Source organism: Colobus angolensis, unplaced genomic scaffold (genome assembly GCF_000951035.1).
Source record: "Colobus angolensis palliatus isolate OR3802 unplaced genomic scaffold, Cang.pa_1.0 Scaffold345, whole genome shotgun sequence".
Lineage (NCBI taxonomy): Eukaryota > Metazoa > Chordata > Mammalia > Primates > Cercopithecidae > Colobus > Colobus angolensis.
Genome location: NW_012116766.1, coordinates 2,075,767 through 2,095,736, shown reverse-complemented (window position 1 = coordinate 2,095,736; position 19,970 = coordinate 2,075,767). Strand labels below are relative to the sequence as shown.

Below are 19,970 nucleotides of genomic sequence, written 5' to 3'. Positions count from 1 at the left end.
ATAATTTCTGAACAAGGGGCATTGTGTTTTCATTTTGCACTGGGTTCTAAAAATTAGGTAGCTGGTCTGGATCTTGAGCTCAAAAGTGAAGCAGTGTGCTCTGACCCGTTAGGTAGGCTAAGATGTTTTTTACCCTAGGCTCCTCTGCACTCAGGACATTCTTCTCTTAGAGTAACTAAGAGTAACTAGCTTATTCCATGTTGTATTTTTCCTCATGTTTCACCAACTTTGAGTTCATTGAGGTTAAGATCTACAATTTTTTCATGTTTGATTCCCTAGCATGCAGCATTGTATCTAGACGTGCTAAGAAATCAGTAATTTGTTGCATGAATAAATGGGTGAATCAACCATTGAACAAACTTTTTTTTTTTTTTTTAAGACAGAGTCTCACTCTTGTCGCTCAGGCTGGAGTGCGGTGGCGCAATCTTGGCTCACTGCAACCTCCACCTCCTGGATTCAAGTGATTCTCCTGCTTCAGCCTCCGGAGTAGCTGGGATTACAGGCGCCTGCCACCACACCCAGCTAATTATTTGTATTTTTAGTATAGACAGGGTTTCACCATGTTGGCCAAGGTGGTCTCAAGCTCCCTACCTTGGGTGATCTGCCCACCTCGGCCTCCAAAAGTACTGGGATTACAGGCGTGAGCCACTGTGCCTGGCCCTGAACAAACTATTGATATACAATGGCAAGATTTTAAAATGATAAAATATCATCTTGAACATCTGGGATAAGAAGTGTTCTTTTGTACTGAATCAAATTTGAGTCATAAAGACTCCTCAGTTACTAAACCAGGTAACAAAATGTGAGATCTTGAATCATCTAGTTTGTAAGAGAGATTAATTTGAAAAAGAACTTTAAGAACTTAGATTATCATTCAGGTACTTTGTGATTATTAAACTTCATAAGGCATAGTAATGATGAAAGCTACTTTATTGAGTGGGTACTATGTATCAGGCACGGTTTTAAGTGCTTTTCAAACTCTATCAGTATGGGAATTACCTTGAGCTCTTGTCAAAGTGCAGATGCCATTTTAGTAAGTTTAGGTTGTGTAAGTTAGGTTTAGTAAGTTTAGTTTGTGTCTAAGATTCTGTAGTTCTAACCAGTTCCCAGATGAAGCCAGTGCTGCTAACTGTGACCACACACTGAGTACCGGGAGACAGAGGTTGCAGTGAGCCGAGATCATGCCACTGCACTCCAGTCTGGTGACAAGAATGAGACTCTGTCTCAAAAAAAACAAAAACATTTGTTCTTCATTTCAATAATGCTTCAGTTACACATACCAAAATGATGCCATTTTTTAAATTACATCAATCCCTTTGCTCACAATTTCTACCTAGACAGATTTTGTAGTTCGCCATTATGATCATTCCATTTTACACACATCTCATCTTCTTCTCGTCTCTCTCCAAATGTTGTACCCAACTGCTAAAGTTTCAATTCTGATTAAGTCCAGAATCCATCTACTTTGCACTCATATTTAAGCAGCTGAATGTGGCTGAATAAAAACACATAGTTTTGCTGTCTCCCCTTAAAGTGATTGCCACAAATCTCAACACTGCCAGACAATCCAACAACATTCTCTAGCAAGTTCAGTTTGTCAACCTCCTAGAAGACAATTCACACTTTCTCCCCCATCAACAAACATTCTATACCTCACCCTACTTCTCACTGTCAACCGATGGGATCACTTTTTATTTTTCAAAAGAAAGTGGAAGCAAATTGGAAGAGACTTACCTTACCTTCTCATTATCAAATTTGCAGTTGAGTGCATTCGGACCCACACAGTCTGCCTTTTCTCTTAAAAGAGCTGATGAGTTGCCTGCCTTGTTCCTAAAGTCAGCCCCTCTAATTGCATACTGATTCCCAATTCCTCTCATCCACTCTAGGGTTTATCCTGCAATAATTCCTTCTCTTGCTGCATCATTTATTTTTCTTTCTATTAGGTTATTCCTATCAGCATACAAACATATTAAAATGCCTTTCATCTTTAATAAAAATCTCTTTTCCCCAGGCTCCTTCCAATTACCTCAAATTTCTATGCTTTTTCTTGACAGTAACAAGTCCTCAAAAATTGTCTATATTTATTGTCTCTATTTCCTAATGTCACATTCTCTCTTAAATTCATTTTAATCAGGACTGCATCCCACCATTCCATTTAAAGAGCTAATCCCCATGTTGTCACATCCAATGGTGAATTCTCAGTGATCAATTTCCTCGGCTTCACAGCAGTAGTGAAATGGTTGATCATTCCCCCTTCCAAGAAATAATTTTGTTCCTTGGCTTTTTGATCATCAAACTTCCCAGATCTTTTTCCTTCTCAGTCTTCATTGCTGGCTCCTTCCTTTCCAAACTCCATGTTAGGCACCAACTTCTCTTTATTTACACCCATTCCGGGCTGTGATGGTATGCAGTTCCGAGGTTCTAAATGTCACCTACGTGCTGATAATTTCAGGCTAGCTAGTCTTTTTCTGCTTTTAGGAAAGGAATAGATAAATTCATAATATTATAAGGTAATGAAAAAAAGAGCTATGAAGAAAAATAAAGGAGAATGAGTAGATGAGAGTTTGTTCTATGTATCCATATCACTGTTGAATTTTAGTCCAGGAGAAAGAGTACTATTTAAATAAATTTTCAGGAAGTTCTCTGTGAGATGACATTTTAGCAAAACTCTGAAAGATGTGAAGGGATGATCTTCAGAAAAAGGCAGAGCTTCACTCTGCCACTGGACATCACCGATAGGATGGGTAACAAACATACAAAAATTAACATGTCAAATGAAACTCGATCTCTAGCTCTAAATCGGCTCCTTTCCCAATCTGCCTCATCTCAGTAAATTGCATATTTATATTCCTTGTTGCTCACATAAACAATCTAGGACCTACTCTTAATTCCATTTTCACCTTATACTCTATATCATCAGCAAAATCCTATTAGGTCTATTTATTTATTTATTTAAGACAGAGTCTCGCTCTATCACCCAGGCTGGAGTGCCATGGTGCGATATCAGCTCACCGCAATCTCTGTCCCCTGGATTCAAGTGATTCTGCTGCGTCAGCCTCCCGAGTAGGTGGGACCATAAGCATCCACCACCTTGTCTGGCTAATTTTTGTATTTTTAGTAGAAACGGAGTTTTGTCATGTTGGTCAGGCTGGTCTCGAACTTCAGACCTCAGGTGATCCACCTGCCTCGGCCTCTCAAAGTGTTGGGAACAGGTGTGAGCCACTGCGCCTGGCTCTTCGGTCTATTTTCAAATTACATTCATCCTAGTACAAACTGCCATCATTTCTTATTTTGATTACTGCAAAAACTTTCAGGTTGGACTTGGTGCTTTCACTCTTGCCCTCCTTTAAGCTGTTCTCCATAGAACAGCCAGAAAGAAGGCATTTAGAAATGAAAATCAGGTCATGTCCCCTTCCAACTAAAAACTTTGTAACTGTTACACATAAAATACAATCCAAACTTGTTATCATGACCTGGAAGACCTCACAGTCCTGGCCCCTATCTGTCTCCGGCTGCACTTGTATGGTTTTCCTCAAGCTCACCCAGCTGTATCCACAATGGGCTTCTACTGTTTTTTACATAATAGACTCCTTCTCATCTTGAGGCCTTTGCGCTTGTTTCCTTAGGCCTGAAATGTTTTCCTCAGATTTTCAGTAGATCATTCCTTCACATCTTTCAGAGTTTTGCTAAAATGTCATCTCACAGAGCACTTCCTGAAAATTTATTTAAATAGTACTCTTTCTCCTGGACTAAAATTCAACAGTGATACGGATACATAGAACAAACTCTCATCTACTCATTCTCCTTTATTTTTCTTCATGCTCTTTTTTTCATTACCTTATAATATTATGAATTTATCTATTCCTTTCCTAAAAGTGAGTGTCCCTATCTACAGGGTGGGCACCCACAGAGAGCTGCAACTTTTATCTGTTTTATTCAACATTATGATCTTAGTGTAAGTCTTAGTTTGTGCTGCTGTAATAAAATACCTTAGATTGGATAATTTATAAAGAACAGAAATTTATTTCCTCACAGTTCTGGAGCTTGAGAAGTCCAAGATCAAAATGCCAGCATTTGGTGTCTGGTGAGGGTCTTCTTGCTGTGTCCTCACATGGCAAAAGAAGTGAACACTGTGTTCACATCATGGACAGGAGAAGGGCAAAAAAAGGCTTAAGCTAGTTCCTTCTAGCCTCTTTATAAGGCACTAATCCATTCATGAGGGCAGCACTCTCATGACTCAGTAATTTCCCAAAGGGCTCCACCTCTTAATACCACCACAGTAAGGATTAAGTTTCAACACATAATTTTTGGGAGACATTCAGATCATAGCAACATCTAAAACTGTAGCTGGCACATAGTAGGCACACATTAAATATGTATATTAAAAGGTGAATGGATTTTACATAATGATTGGGGAAACCTGTGCTGTGTATGTCAAGTAATTTACCTTTGATCAAGGTGGTATTTCAGGATAGCTAATCTGACTCCTGAATCCCATCTCTTAGACTGTTCTATTTTATTTTTTGTTCAATGCTCTATAAATTCTACCTTGTTTACTTTTATTGCCTGTGGTGATCTAGAGAGAAGAAATCCTGTCTTAACTTCTACCCATCGTTGTTAGATTAGTCAACTGTATATATGAATGATATCCCTAATAATTAAATTCAAGAGCAAAGCAATAGCTTCTGATTCCCACCTATGCATGGGAGGATGAGAAATATGCCCTCTACTCTACCCTCATCCCCTGCCTGCCAGCTAATACTTGTTAATTTAATCTGCAAACTACTATTTGCCTTTCTGTCATATAAATATTTTAAACTAGATACTCTTTTCCAAGAATGGCAGCTTGCATTGGTATTTAATTTTCATAATCATATATATTTTTTTGAGATGGAGTTTTGCTCTTGTCACCCAGGCTGGAGTGTGGTGGCACGATTTCAGCTCACTGCAACCTCTGCTTCCTGGGTTCAAGCGATTCATCTTGCCTCAGCCTCCTGAGTAGCTGGAATTACAGGCTCCTGTCCCCACACCCAGCTAATTTTTATATTTTTTTTAGTAAAGATGGGGTTTCACTATGTTGGCCAGGCTGGTTTTGAACTACTGACCTCGGGTGATCCACTTGCCTCGGCCTCCCAAAGTGCTAGGATTATAGGCATGAGCCATTGTGCCCGGCCTATGACCACATTTTCAAAGTGGCTTTTATTCTCATTGCCAGTACTTTTTATGTTATGCTTCTTGAGTTATTTATCCAAAAGTTATCTGGAATATGTCTTCAAGTAATTCTCTTAGGAAGGGAACACCAATCTGAGTCCATGCATATCTATAATACATATATATTTTTTACCTTGGTATATGAATAATTACCTGGTCACAGTCTTTTCTCCACAACACCTATTCGATACTATCTTTTGGTATGTAATGTTTTGGAAAAGATTATGGATAGCCTTATATTCGTTCCTTTTATGCATTCCTTCCCGCTTCCCTCCCTGTATGGCTCATTATATTAAAAAAATTAAAATTCTGACAAAGAATGTCCAGGTAGCATCTTTTTTTTTTTTTCTTGTTAACTTTGTCTAGTACTTGGTAACTCCTTTTCCTCTATAATCTCTTCTTCCTTCAACTCAGGAGAGTTGTCTTCCATATCTTTGGTTCATGATTGTGATCATAATGTTCTGTTTTCTTCTGCTGGAAACTTGAATATCCTCATCTGGACTCTAGTTTATTTTACTTTTAATCATATTGTCTGTTCCCTGTGCATTCTGGGAGAGTTGTTCTACATAATTTAGTATACCTTTCTTATGAAAAATAACACAAAATTTTATTATTTTCTCAATAGATTGAAAGTTCTTTGAGAGTAAAAACCATGACTTTCATTTCCACTTACTTGCTTCCAGCATATTCCTGGAAAATAGTGGCTATTCAAAACAGCCATTTGGTTTCCTTAGATGGATAAAATATCTGTGATGGAGGCATATTAACTTACTACAAAAACTATGGCATAGTACTGAAAAGGTGGAATTTGGAGGGTATTTTGAGGAGTATATATGTAGTAAACATTCTGCAGGCAGGAGCCCAGAACAATACATACAGAAGAGAACGAACAACTGTAAGTTACATACATGAAAAAAAGAACATAAATTTAGCAAATTTGGAATCTGATTTAATTTATACAAACTGAATTTTAGGAAAGTATTATTATCATAAAACTGTAAATATTGCAGCGTTCAAAAAGTACACTGAAGAACAGAGTATCCGGTAAATATTACAAAACAAGATCTTATTGTTTTAGAAGTTTGATAGTAGATTTTCAAATCAACATACAAAATTTCAAGTTTTAGGCTTCTGACCTAACCTAATACAGTATTCATAAGCTTTTGGGATTATTTTCTCCACTGTGCATAATAAAAATTTTTTAAAAGAGGAAAGTGTCAAATTATATTGCAAGTTAAAAGCAACAGAAAACATTTCTCATGACACTGAAATAATTTTGAAACAAAATGTGACACAGTTCACCTGCAGCTCTCACAGTCTATGGTAACTATTGTCAGCAACAAACATATTTAACTCCTAGCAAATTGGTTGGATAAAGGATGTAATGCCTGATGCTTGAAGTATTGTTTGCTTTACTCTCTACTTCCAGCAGTCTGAGTGCTTCTTACACAGGCCTTTATAGTGAATTAAGTCTCCTTCTGCATCCCCAACCTGTATCATGGTACCTCAGGAAGGACAGAGTAGTTCTCAGTCACAAAAAGGCAACTTCTAATAAGGAAGTTGCATGACACTGTAATACAATGGTCCCCAACATTTTTGGCACCAGGGACCAGTGGAAAACAATGTTTCCATGGAAGACAATGTGTTCGTGGAAGACAATGTTTCCGAGAATGGGGGTAGGGGTGTAGAGATGGCAGGGTAGGGGGGAGATGGTTTTGGGATAAAACTATTCCACTTCAGATCATCAGGCATTAGTTAGATTCTCATAAGGAACCTGCAACCTAGATCCCTCATATGCAAAGTTCACAATATGGTTTGCACTCCTATGAGAATTTAATGCCCCTGCTGACCTGACAGAGGTAGAGCTCAGGTGGAAATGCTCACTCACTCTCGGCTCACCTCCTGCTGTGTGGCCTGGTTCCTAACAGGCCATAGATGGTTGGTCTGCAGCCTGAGGGTTGGGGACCCTTACTGTAACAGATGCAATGGGAATATACAAAAGAAATTGAATATGACTTTCCTTTTTACAGACTAAAATCTATTGGGGAGGGAAAATTTAATTGAAATGAAAGTAACAGAATCAAATTTGTAGCATACTCTACATATTTATGTTTTTATTAATTCTTAAAATAACACACAGAAATTAAGGTAATCAAGAAAGATAGCAGAGTGATTGAGCTACAAAGAAAATAAGATCTCTTCCATGTTTTCAATAATCTTCACAATATTAGAGAATCTATATAGTCTTGCCAGGTCCTATGGTACAATGCATTATGTAAGTATGTTGTAATGAATTACAAAGATACATCAAAGAGAATTCCAATCTTCTTAGAGTACAATCTGGTAAGAAAAAAGGCAGACATACCAATGGATATGACGAAAGCCACTTGCATATAAAATAGGATCACAGGGGAGGTGAAAATAGAAGTCATGGAAACTTCGGAGTGGAAAGCTTACTTCTGGCTGTGGGAAATTGGGAAAGCTTCAAGAAGAAAGTTAAATGTGAATTAGGGCTTACAGGGGATTTAGAAACATAGTTGTAAATATTAGAGTACTCCAAGCAGAGAAAGAGAGGGAAAAAAAAGAGTATGAGTAGAGGCAGTGGGGTAAGACAGCATAAATGCAAAGAGCAAGCAGTTAAAGGATGCGTGAAAGTGAATAGGGCAAAACCTGCATGACTGACCTCTCCACTGGGATGGCTAATCATGTTTTCCATCCACACACCAACTCTGTTCTTTTCTGTCTTCCACCAGCCAGTTGCTAAAACTCTAAACATAGGAGTTTTCGTTGATTTTTCTATTTTCCTCATGGTTTTAATCCAATTTATCAGCAAATCTTATTGACTCTACCTGTAAAGCACATCCTGAACCCACCCACTTCTTTCCATCTTTCCATAAAATACATGAAATACAAGTCATCATTTCTTGCCTGAGTTATTGCAATAGCTTCTCTCCTTCCACTGTTGTCTTTTTTTTTTTAGACTGAGTTTCACTCTTGTTGTCCAAGCTGGAGTGCAATGGCACGATCTCGGCTCACTGAAACCTCCACCTCCTGGGTTCAAGGGATTCTCCTGCCTCAGCCTCCTGAGTAGCTGGGATTACAGGCATGCGTCACCATGCTCAGCTCATTTTCTTGTATTTTTAGTAGAGATGGGTTTCTCCATGTTGGTCAGGCTGATCTCAAACTCCTGACCTCAGGTGATTCATTTGCCTTGGCCTCCCAAAGTGCTAGGATTACAGGTGTGAACCACTGGCACTGTTGTCTTCTTATAATCTGTTCACACAGCAATAGCAGCCAGAATGATCCTTATGAAATGTAATTAGGTTATATAATCTCCTGCTTACCATCCTACAATGGTTGCCCTTCACATTTAGAAGGAAATCCATATTCCTTATTTAGAAAAAGTCCCACACAACTTTACATCCCTGTCCCCTCTTCCCTCTGCCCCACCCTCACCCACTAGTCTAGGAACATAAGCCTTCTTTGTTTCCTTGAACACGCCAACATTATTTCTGTCTTAGGGTTCTTGGCATTAGCTATCCTGTCTACTGGAAATGCTGATGTACTTTAGCCATATTGTACATGTTTAACTTCTGTCCTTCAGATGGCTATTTAAATGTCACCTCTTCAGAGAAGTCTTCCCTGGTGATTCAATCTGAAGTAATGTTTTAGTATTTCAGTTGTTCAGTATTACAACACCCTATTTTAACTTTATGCATAGCTGCTATTACCATTAGATATTTTTGCATATAGTTATGTTTAGGGTCTATCTCTTTCACTAGAATGTAAGAACTAAGACTTTGATTATACTGCTCACTTGAAGCTGTGTCTGGCACTGAATGAGTAATCAAATGCTTAAATCAAACAAAGAGAAAAAGTTATATGGGCTCTTGAATGACAAGATAAAGAAGTTGGGCTTTATTCAGAAGACAAATGGAAGAATGCTAAGGTTTTTGAGGTAGAAAGATGCAACAGACATACTTCTTGCCCTAAAAGAGTTTATAATTCACAGATAACCCAAACAGATAAAAGGAGAAGCTCAATACAAAGTACAGTTTCATTAGTAGCAAATGACTGACACAGAACAATTGATGCTACAGGAATGTGGCTAAGAATGTGGGCGGGGATAATTTGAAGAAAGTTAGAACTGCAAGGCTATAGGACATTCATAAGTGGAGAAGTCAGGGAGGAAATTGCCTCTCTTTTATTTTCCTTTTCTTTCCTCTTCTCCCCTCTCCCCTCCCCTCTCCTCTCCTCCCCTCCCCTTCCCTTTCCTTTCTTTTTTTTTTTTTTTCTTTCCTTTCCTTTCCCTTCTCCTTTCCTTCTTTCTTTCTTTTTTTCTGAGATGAGGTCTTGCTATGTCATCCAGGCTGGTCTCAAACACCTGGGCTCCAGTGATTCTCCTGCTTCAGCATCCCAGGTACTTGGGATTACAGGTGTGAGCCACTGCACCCAGAAGGGAATATCTTTTTTTTTTTTTTTGAGACAGGTTTTACTCTGTCACCCAGGCTGGAATGCAGTGGCGTGATCTTGGCTCACTGCAACCGCTGCCTCCTGGGTTCAAGTAATTCTCCTGCCTCAGCCTCCTGAGTAGCTGGGATTTCAGTTGCCTGCCACCATGTCCAGCTAATTTTTGTATTTTTAGTAGAGACAGAATTTTGCCATGTTGGCCAGGCTGGTCTCAAACTCCTGACCTCAGGTGATCCTCCTGCCTCGGCCTCCCAAAGTAAGCCACCACACCCGGCCTAGAAATATCTTGAATAGGGGAAATATTGTTGGTAAAAGTACAAAGGCAAGACATGTCTGTAATGAACTCAGTGTACAGGGAACAGATTAGTCCAAAACTAACAGTATATACAAAGGAACTTCAAAGAATTTGTTATCAGTGTTTGGTTTTTCATAAAAGCATGGTCTTTAAAGTAGAAATGCTTGCCTCAGAGGTCAGAAATGGCAATCACTCATAGAGTGTAAGTAAGCCCATAAAATCATGAATTAAACAAACCCATAAAATCATGAAATTGTTTTCTATTTTGACAAATAAAGTTGAATATTAATTAAGATCTGTTTTCTTTTTTTATTTCCCACAGAGTTGCCACCCCATTTGGAGGTTTTGAAAAAGCATCAAAAATGGTTAAATTTAAAGTTCCAGATTTTGAGCTACTATTGCTAACAGATCCCAGGTTTATGTCCTTTGTCAATCCCCTTTCTGGCAGACGGTCCTTTAATAGGACTCCTAAGGGATGGATATCTGAGAATATTCCTATAGTGATAACAACTGAACCTACAGATGATACCACCATACCAGAATCAGAAGACCTATGAAAAGAAAGTTGTATGTGCCACATAAAACTCTGAATATAAAAGTTGCTGTTTTACTATTTTAATTACTGGCAAAGCCACTTGCATTTTTCATTAGTAGCAATAATAGCAATTTAGTGATTTTCCTTTTGTGACATTCAATTTCAATCTCAGATCAAATACTAATAAACATTTAGAAATCTTACTTTAAAAAACTTATAACTCACTTGTCTTCATTCATAATTTTGTTTTCACCTGGTTTAAAGAATCTAGACATTTTATTGCAAAAGTTCAGTTGGAAAAGTAATTGACAAACAGTTTCACCTTTGTCTCATTTTATATGATTTATTGCAGGGTAAGTTTTTCAAGTGGAATCTAGAATTAAAATACAGGGAGAGATATGAAGACTTATTCAGAGTTTCATCTAAGGGATGAAAGCTATGGAAGATGATGTACAAATGTTATTGATGGAGAAAAGGCTTGGGTGTGTCCTTTCTGGTGACCATGAGAAAATAATGTGTCTTGATGAAGTCTTTTCATTAGTCACTCTTAGAATTCTAAAGTGCTTTGCACTTTTCAATATGTTTTGAATCATTAGGTAATTATTCTGGATGATATTCTCCTAAGTTCAATTCATTATTATATTCATTTAGCATTAAGTCAAGGATACTGAGAGACAATGACTCAAGGGACGTCATAGTACTATAGTTTTAAGGACCAAGGTGTGCCCAAAATTCAAGTTTCACAAATTCCAATGCTGTGCATTGATTATGTTCCACTTTATGTGTGCATTTTTAGAAGAGTAAGAACAAATAAAGTACACACTAATACACATATAAATACATACATGTATGTGAGAGAAGGAAAGAGTAAGTAACTTGAATTGGCAGCTTTTTTTGCTAAATCTTTAAATTCTGTTAAAATCCTCAAGTAACTGGGGAGTACATGCTTTAAAACACAAACAAAAACAAAGGGCATGAAAGTATCTGAAAGCAATGTAGCACACATCTATCATAATATATGTAATATACTGACATAGAAGACTCTAAACTAATATAAAGTTATAGTTATATCTTAAAATATGATTATGGAAGTATATGACATATAACTTATAGAAATCAGTATCAATTTCTCCCATTTCAATTCAGTTAAGAGTTCTGTGATAGATGTTTATAGCAGAGAGGAAATGTCTCATCAATAGAAAACTGTCTATCAGATAAAGTTTAGGAGAGAGGAAGAAGGACTGTGTATAGTAATGAAAATACCAAGTTGCAACATTACATATTTACAAAACAAATCTCTGTTTGTAGTGTGGAAATCGGTGACTGTTTTAATCATCGTCTAGACTTGTAAGTAGAAAAAATTTAAAAATTTGCTTATGAAAATATAACCCCTAGAAAGTAATAATGACAAAATATTATATTTATACATGCTATTGTAGAGAATTTGTATATTTTTAAATATGTCTTAAGATATCTTAATTTTATTTATAAGTTTTGGTGTTCACCTGTTTTAAAATGATCATGTTGGCATCTGTGACAAATTATCATTGAGGCTCCCATCATGCCATTTTTTGTTCATTTTAATCTTTAAAAAATAAAAATTAGGCATATTCATTATGTATTTTGATGAAATGGTTTAGTTCTTTATTAACATCATGAAATGAGTCATTATTTTTAATGAAAATGAAATCTTTTGCATTATTTCAACCATTTCCAAATATAAACTGTATGATTACTGTCCCTATTCTGCCAACCACTGAAAGTAGAGGCCAGCAATAAAGTATGTTAGCTACAGAACAGTACTCCCCAGTATCGTAAAAGATAACTTAAAAAGAAAAATCCTAGCCGGGTGCGGTGGCTCACGCCTGTAATCCCAGCACTTTGGGAGGCCAAGGCAGGTAGATCACGAGGTCAGGAGATTGAGACCATACTGGATAACATGGTGAAACGCTGTCTCTACTAAAAATACAAAAAATTAGCCAGGCGTGGTGGCAGGTGCCTGTAGTCCCAGCTGCTCGGGAGTCTGAGGCAGGAGAATGGCATGAACTCGGGGAAGCAGAGCTTGCAGTGAGCCGAGATCGCACCACTGCACTCCAGCCTGGGTGACGGAGCGAGACTCCATCTCAAAAGAAAAAAAAGGAAAATCCTAAGTGATACTCATTGTTTTAAAAAGATTGGGTAGAAAAAGGAAAAATAACCGTCTGTTCACTATTGTATTTCTTCCTTTCTTGAAAGTGTCTATTAATTCTATCTCAGCTGACACCTTTAGAAAGGCCAACATTTCACTCTGGTTATTACACAATTCAGAATTCAAAAGGAATTTCAAATGGGGTTTGATTAACCTGAAAAATAGCTAAATCTTTCAAAGTCAAAAAAATATGATAGTCTCTTTACAACAACAGAAAGACTGTGACATTTTTTCCACCTGCTTTTGTATAAATAAGATACGGAAAAAAGGAGAAAAAATATTTTTAAATGAAAATTTGTTTCTGGAGTACTAAATGTCAAACACTAGTCATTTCCTTATAAAGACAATTTAATATATTTAATATTGTGTTTTCATAATTATTCTGTAAGGATGGCATTACAAATAATCTCAATTTTATATTGAAAAGACTGAGCCTCAGACAACCAATATGACTTGAAATAAGCCTAGCTCATAATCGGAAGAACTTGGTGAGTCTGGCTCTAAAGTACATGCTCGAAGAACACATGGTTCATAACTTTTCTCTAAGAATAAAGTTCAGCCTTAAAGTATTTAGACAAAATAATAAAAATTCTCTATTATCTTAATTTTGAGCAAATACATCTATACACTGAGTAGTTTTAGAGTCACTATCCAAAGTTTTACAGGCATTCATAAAAAAACTGAACTTTCAGACTGTGTTGAAAGCAAACTAAATTAAACAGCAGTATGCACATTTAATTTTGAAATTGGAGAAACACAAAAGTGCACTCCGATTAAACCTGCTCATTTCTGCTCAGTATTGTACACCTGTTTGATCTATGTAATCTTCCTTTTCTAAGGAGAAAGAGTGGGAAAGCAGAAGAAAGAAAGAATTAAGAAATGCATGACAGGCTGAAAGAAATCATCTAGTTAATAACATACCAAAACCACTCCTTCAAAAGAAAACATTTTCTACTTTTTAAAATATTAGAGGAAATTCTCTCAGATTTCATTATACTGTTAAATAGACTTCTGGGTCATGAAATTATATCTTCTATTTTAAGCCAATTTCTTCTAATATCATTGGCAGGACTGATGATCAACTTACCAACTGTCCCCTGGATGATAACTACAGCTACATTAATAACCAAAGCTATGGTTAGAAAGACTATCTTTGGCTTTTAACTCTCCACTTCCTTTCATCATTTCTCAAACATTTTATTTTTTACCTCATACCTCAATATTTAAGAGGACTTGATAATTAAAAATAACTAATTATTGGTTATTACAAAATCAAGCCAAATATAGACAATAATTTTTAGTCAAAATGATCATTTATTGCATCTACCTTAAATTTTACATCTTCTAAATAGACCCATTTATAAATATTTTAGCAGCTTGGAAGTGGAGGGAGCCAATTAATCTTGCAAAGGCTAATATCGAGCAAAATGTCCAGTCGTGAGTATGAAAAGAACAGCCTGAACTTTTCAACTAAGGACACAGCTGTACCAGCACATTTATTAATTCTGGAATTTCTTCACTCTACTGCTTATGCAAGATAAAACTTACATGGCATGATTGCAGTTTTTCAGCCACAACTGTCTTTTATTAAGCTTAGAAAAGTATTACTTTGTCCCTTTTCTTATGAAAAATAATTTTGCCCTCCACACTCTATTCTGTAGCAAGAAGGGCCATTCACGTTCTATGAAAGGCGGAAAAGTGCCATGCTTTTACCAAAAGACAAGCAAAGGCAATCCATTTCAAACTAACTGATCAAAGCACACTGCAAATATATCAAATAATTTTTTAAAAAATTATAATGCCTTTTACAAGTTAAACTTTCCTGAACTAACAAAAAAGGAAGTAAAAGTATATAAGAGTTTTAACAGCTTAAACTAAAATGTTATTAACTAAAAGCACGAGTTATTTGAATTTCTTAAATGGAGGAGCTGGATTGCAACCCAGGATATAAATTTACCCTGCCTTCTCAATGTAATGTGATTTCAGTGGGAAGATTTGATACATACGGGCAGAGAGAAAAAAAAGCTATTTGAAAGAGCTTATAGTTCAGATCAAAATAAGAATGTGCTTGTTATTTTGTATTGTGTAATTTTTTTTTTTAAGAGACAGTTTCATTCTGTCACTCAGGCTGGAATGCAGTGCACTGGCCTGGTTATAGCTTACCATTGCAGGCTCAAACTTCTAGGCTCAAGTGACCCTTCTGCCTCAGCCTCTTGAGTAATTGGGACTATAGGCATGCACTACCACATCTGGCTAATTTTTAAAATTTTTTTAAAGATAGGGTCTTGCTATGTTGCACAGCCTGATAAAGTGATCCTCCCACCTAGGCTTTCCAAAGCGTTAGGGTTACACGTAGGCACCACCAAGCCCAGCCTGCATTGTGTAACATTTTGAAAAACATTTTTATGACAACTTAGGACAGTGCAGATGTTTCAGGAAACAGGACTGGAAAGTTAAAGGAAAAAAAAGATAAAGTAAATGTCATTCCCTATTTTGAAATTGCTCATTAAAGAAACTGCATCACTAACAAAATAAATATAAAAGAAGGGGTATGTATGGGGGGAAAGGAAGGCCAGAGTGAAGTAGGCTGGAAGGAAATACAATTCAGGCTGTAGAAAAGCTAACTGTGTTATTTTATGGTTTCTGAAGCTTTTTATTCACCTCTTTTAAAGTATTTTTGGTCTACATAGACACAATTGTTTGATGTGGATTGTCATCTAAATAGATACTCTCATTACATTTATCATCTCTCACAAATAATATATTAAAACAATTTTATTTAAAGGTTCCAGCTTCACAGTAACAAATTTACATGTTGATTTACCACAAATCAATGAGTAATCTCAAGCAATTTACTTCACACTGTAAATTACAGTTTTCTCCAACTATTTATATGGCTCAAACATCACCTCCTCCTAAGACCTTTCCTGACCACCTTTATTTAAAAGAGCACACTTCTAATCCCTTATTGGGCTTTTATTTTTCTTTACAGCACTTATCACTCCCCAACATGTGTTAGTCCAGATCCTCTGAGAAGCAGATGTGAAGATGAGATTAAATGTGCAAGCATTTTAATAGGAGAAATGTATGTGTGAAAGAAAATGGGGAGGGAGTCAAAAATGTCTTGGAGATATATATACTCACCATGTACCCACAAAAATTAAAAATTAGAAAAAAATAAAGTCTGGGAGAGCCAGCAGGCCTAAAATGGAAATGCGTGCAAGTGTTCTAGGCTGTCATGCAATCTCAGGAAGATTCAGCAAGGCTGTTGGGAGATCCTGTGTTTCCCAGAAACCGCCTATCTTAGTGGCACTGTCATAGTCAGTCATTAGCTAGGAGTGGCCTGTGAAGGCAGCCTCTGCACCAATGCATTGTGGAGTTCAGAATACAGCATCACTGGGGCCCCTGGCCAATTATGTTGCTTGTGTTCTACAAGGAGCATTCCAATGACTGCCACACATATTTTTACATGTATTTATTTCTTTATTGTTTAATTCTTTCACCAGAATGAATGCTGTCTGAGGGCAGGGATTTGCCTTATTTATTTATTTAATTGACAAATACAAAATTGTATGTTAATCATGTATAACATGATGCTTTGAAATATGTATACAGTGTGAAACACAGGCATTACCTCATATACTGATCATTTTCTGTGAGAACATTGAAAATCTCTTTTCATGATTTTCAAAATACAATGTTATTATTAACTATAGTCATCATGTTGTACACCAGATGTTTTGAACTTCCTCCTATGTAACTGAAATTTTGAATCATTTCATCAATATCTTCCCAACCACTGCCCCCTTCCCAGCACCTGGTAACTACCATTCTACTCTCTACTTCTATGAGTTCAACTTTTTTAGATTCTGCATATAAGTGAGATCACTTTTATTAACTGCTGTATCCTGTATGCCTGGTCCATTCTAAAGAATAATATTGGCTGGGCACGGTGGCTCATGCCTCTAATCCCAGCTCTTTGGGAGGCCAAGGCAGGCAGATCACCTGAGATCAGGAGTTCGAGACCAGCCTAGCCAACATGGTGAAGCCCCTTCTCTACTAAAAAATACAAAAATTAGCTGGGCGCAGTGGTGGGCGCCTGTAATCCCAGCTACTCAGGAGGCTGAGGCAGGAGAATTGCTTGAACCCAGGAGACAGAGGTTGCAGTGAGCTGACATGGTGCCACGTACTCCAGCCTGGGTGACAGAGTGAGATTCCATCTCAAAAAAAAAAAAAAAAAAAAAAAAGAACAATATCTATTTGTGAAATAAACATATCTGAATTATGGCAATAACATAAGTATCTATATTTTTAAAAATGCATTATAAAACACATTATCCAATACTTGGTAAGTGCTCAATAAATGGAAGCAATTTGTATTTAAAAAATGAAAAATTATTAAGATCACACAGTAAAAAAGCAATGGTATTCAGAACTAAATTAGATCAGAGATGACACTGGAATTACTTTGGGATAAATATACTGATATGATTTGGCTCTGTGTTCCCACCTAAATCAAGGGAGGGACCTGGTGGGAAGTAGTTGGATCAAAGGAATGGTTTCTCCCATGCTGTTCTCGTGATAGTCAGGGAGTTCTCACAAAATCTGATGGTTTAAACGTGTTTCCCAGTTATCCCTTTGCTCTCACTCTCCTGCCACTTTGTGAACAAGGTACTTGCTTCCCCTTTGCCTTCTGCCATGATTGTAAGTTTCCTGAGGCCTCCCAGCCATGTGGAATTGTGAATCTATCAACTCTCCTTTCTTTATATATTACGCAGCCTCAGGTAGTATCTTTATAGCAGCATGAGAACGAACTAATACATATACTTAGCCTGGATTTAGCATATATGTTGGAACAATTAGTATATTAAACATATACAGAGAATCAGAAACACTAAAGTAGCCTATATTTTAGGATAAGCATTAGCATTAGCTCCATTCTTCAGACTCAAAACTGTCATTAAGATAGCCTATTTACAGGTCAGGCATGGTGGCTCACGCCTGTAATCCCAGCACTTTGGGAGAGAGGCAGACGGATCACATGAGGCCAGGGGTTCCAAACCACCCTGGCCAACATAGTGAAACCCAGTCTCTACTAAAAATACAAAAATTAGCTGGGTGTGGTGGGGCGTACCTGTAATCCCAACTACTTGGGTGGCAGAGGCACAAGAATCCCTCAAACCTGGGAGGTGGAGGTTGCAGAGCCGAGATTGCACCACAGCACTCCAGCCTGGGTGACAGAGTGAGATCATGTCTCAAAAACAAAAAAAGGTAGCCTATTTAGGAGCTTGCTAAAATGGTCTTATTTCTTGTGAGCATTCACAGTTTGTATATTATGTAAGAATTTTTAAAAACCAATGTGGTGGATACTTTTCTTGATCAGTATACTGTACCTCTTTGGGAAGTGTATTATATAATCAGAAGGGTGTTCCCATGGGATTGACATGTAGTACAGTACTGTCTCTTTTTTTAATACCTAAAATGGTTTTTCATGTAAATGCCTGTTTGAAATGTTTTGAATCAAGAAAAATATTGCATCTGGATTCTGATTCCTTGACACAACAAAACGAGAGTATAGTGAATAAAAACAAACATCTCCAAGTCCCTTGCTTTGGGGTGTTTCCACCTTGCTTAAGGAAAGTAGGCACCTGGAAGCTATAACTAATGAAAGAAGGTGACTCCTCTGTCAGCTGAAATAATGGCAAATGCATGAAATAATCTTTTTTTCTTCCTCATTTACCATGAAAAAGCAAGGAGGAATACTGACCAATTTCTACATACATTCTACTCTCAAACTTAATTTTTAAACTCAGTTTCTAACATCCATTATTCCTTAATCCTACCTATGTAAAATATAAGGGTTCATGAAAGTTCTACAACATAGTTAACTGGCCTCAGGTCCCAGGCCTCCTGGAAAAGACTTCTTCTAGGTCCTGTAGCACTCCAGGAAGAGTATCTAATTTTTTTTTTTTTTATCTCAGCTCACTGCAAGCTCCGCCCCCCGGGCTCACGCCATTCTCCTGACTCAGCCTCCCAAGTAGCTGGAACTACAGGCGTCCGCCGCCACGCCTGGCTAATTTTTTGCATTTTTAGTAGAGATGGGGTTTCACCGTGTTTGCCAGGATGGTCTCGATCTCCTGACCTCGTGATCTACCCGCCTCAGCCTCCCAAAGTGCTGGGATTACAGGCGTGAGCCACTGCGCCCGGCCAAGAGTATCTATTTTAAAACATAAAGTCAAATATGAACAGGGACCACATTTATTTAAGAAATACACATATATAATATTTTTGTTTTCTTATTCTGTCTACATTTTTAACATACCTAAAAATTTGTAAAATATTGGATATAAATCAACCTGAAAGAAAACTAACCGTTTTTCAAGGATATATCATCAACAAAGCTGGTAAATATTTCTGGTTTATCAAGTTCAATCAACTTGTTTTCCCTTTGATCTTCCCAAATGAAATTTACATTAATGACAAAAGCAAACTACTTTTCCTTTTGGCAACAGAAGGTCACCATTATTAATAATTTCCTTACTCTCTCTTAGTCTCGATTCCTCACACTTTACTGGCCATTTGAAACTTAAGAGTTCCCTTATCAAAAGAACTAGATCAAACAATAGACTTTGAATATGAAATTATTTTTCACATTAATTTTACAAATACTGTAACACAAATATATTTTACAAGTTTAAATAAAGTACCTTTCCACCTTCTTAAAAGATTCCTCACTTCCTAAATAGAAACCGCAGGGGAAACAATTTTTTTTTTTTTTTTGAGAGGGAGTCTGGCTCTGTTGCCCAGGCTGGAGTGCAGTGGCAGGATCTCGGCTCACTGCAAGCTCCGCCTCCCAGGTTCACCCCATTCTCCTGCCTCAGCCTCCTGAATAGCCGGGACTACAGGTACCTGCCACCACGCCCGGCTAGTTTTCTTTGTATTTTAGTAGAGACAGAGTTTCACCGTGTTAGCCAGGATGTTCTCGATCTCCTGACCTCGTGATCCGCCCATATCGGCCTCCCAAAAGGGCTGGGATTACAGGCGTGACATACCACGCCTGGCCAACAATGTTATTAAGGATCATATATAAGATAGCAGTGGTGCATCTGTAGTCCCAGCTTCTCAGGAGATTGAGACAGGAGAATCACCTGAGTCTGGCAAATGGCAGTTGCAGTGAACCGAGATCACAAACCACTACTCTCCAGTCTGGGAGACAGAGCAAGATACCGTCTCACCAAAAACAGAAAAAAGAAAAAAAAAAAAAGGCCGGG

General features: G+C 37.4%; 1 protein-coding gene and 1 pseudogene across 1 annotated transcript in view; one reads left to right on the top strand and one right to left on the bottom strand.

Annotated features, from left to right (window-relative positions):
* Positions 1-12,123, top strand: part of MYOZ2 (myozenin 2) — a 52,810-nt gene extending 40,687 nt beyond the window's left edge. The window contains exon 6 of the mRNA XM_011952709.1: positions 10,299-12,123. Within this exon, the coding sequence (XP_011808099.1) occupies positions 10,299-10,533 (235 nt within the window). The 3' untranslated portion in view covers positions 10,534-12,123. The remainder of the gene's footprint in view (positions 1-10,298) is intronic.
* Positions 10,855-19,970, bottom strand: part of LOC105519362 — a 15,034-nt pseudogene continuing 5,918 nt past the window's right edge.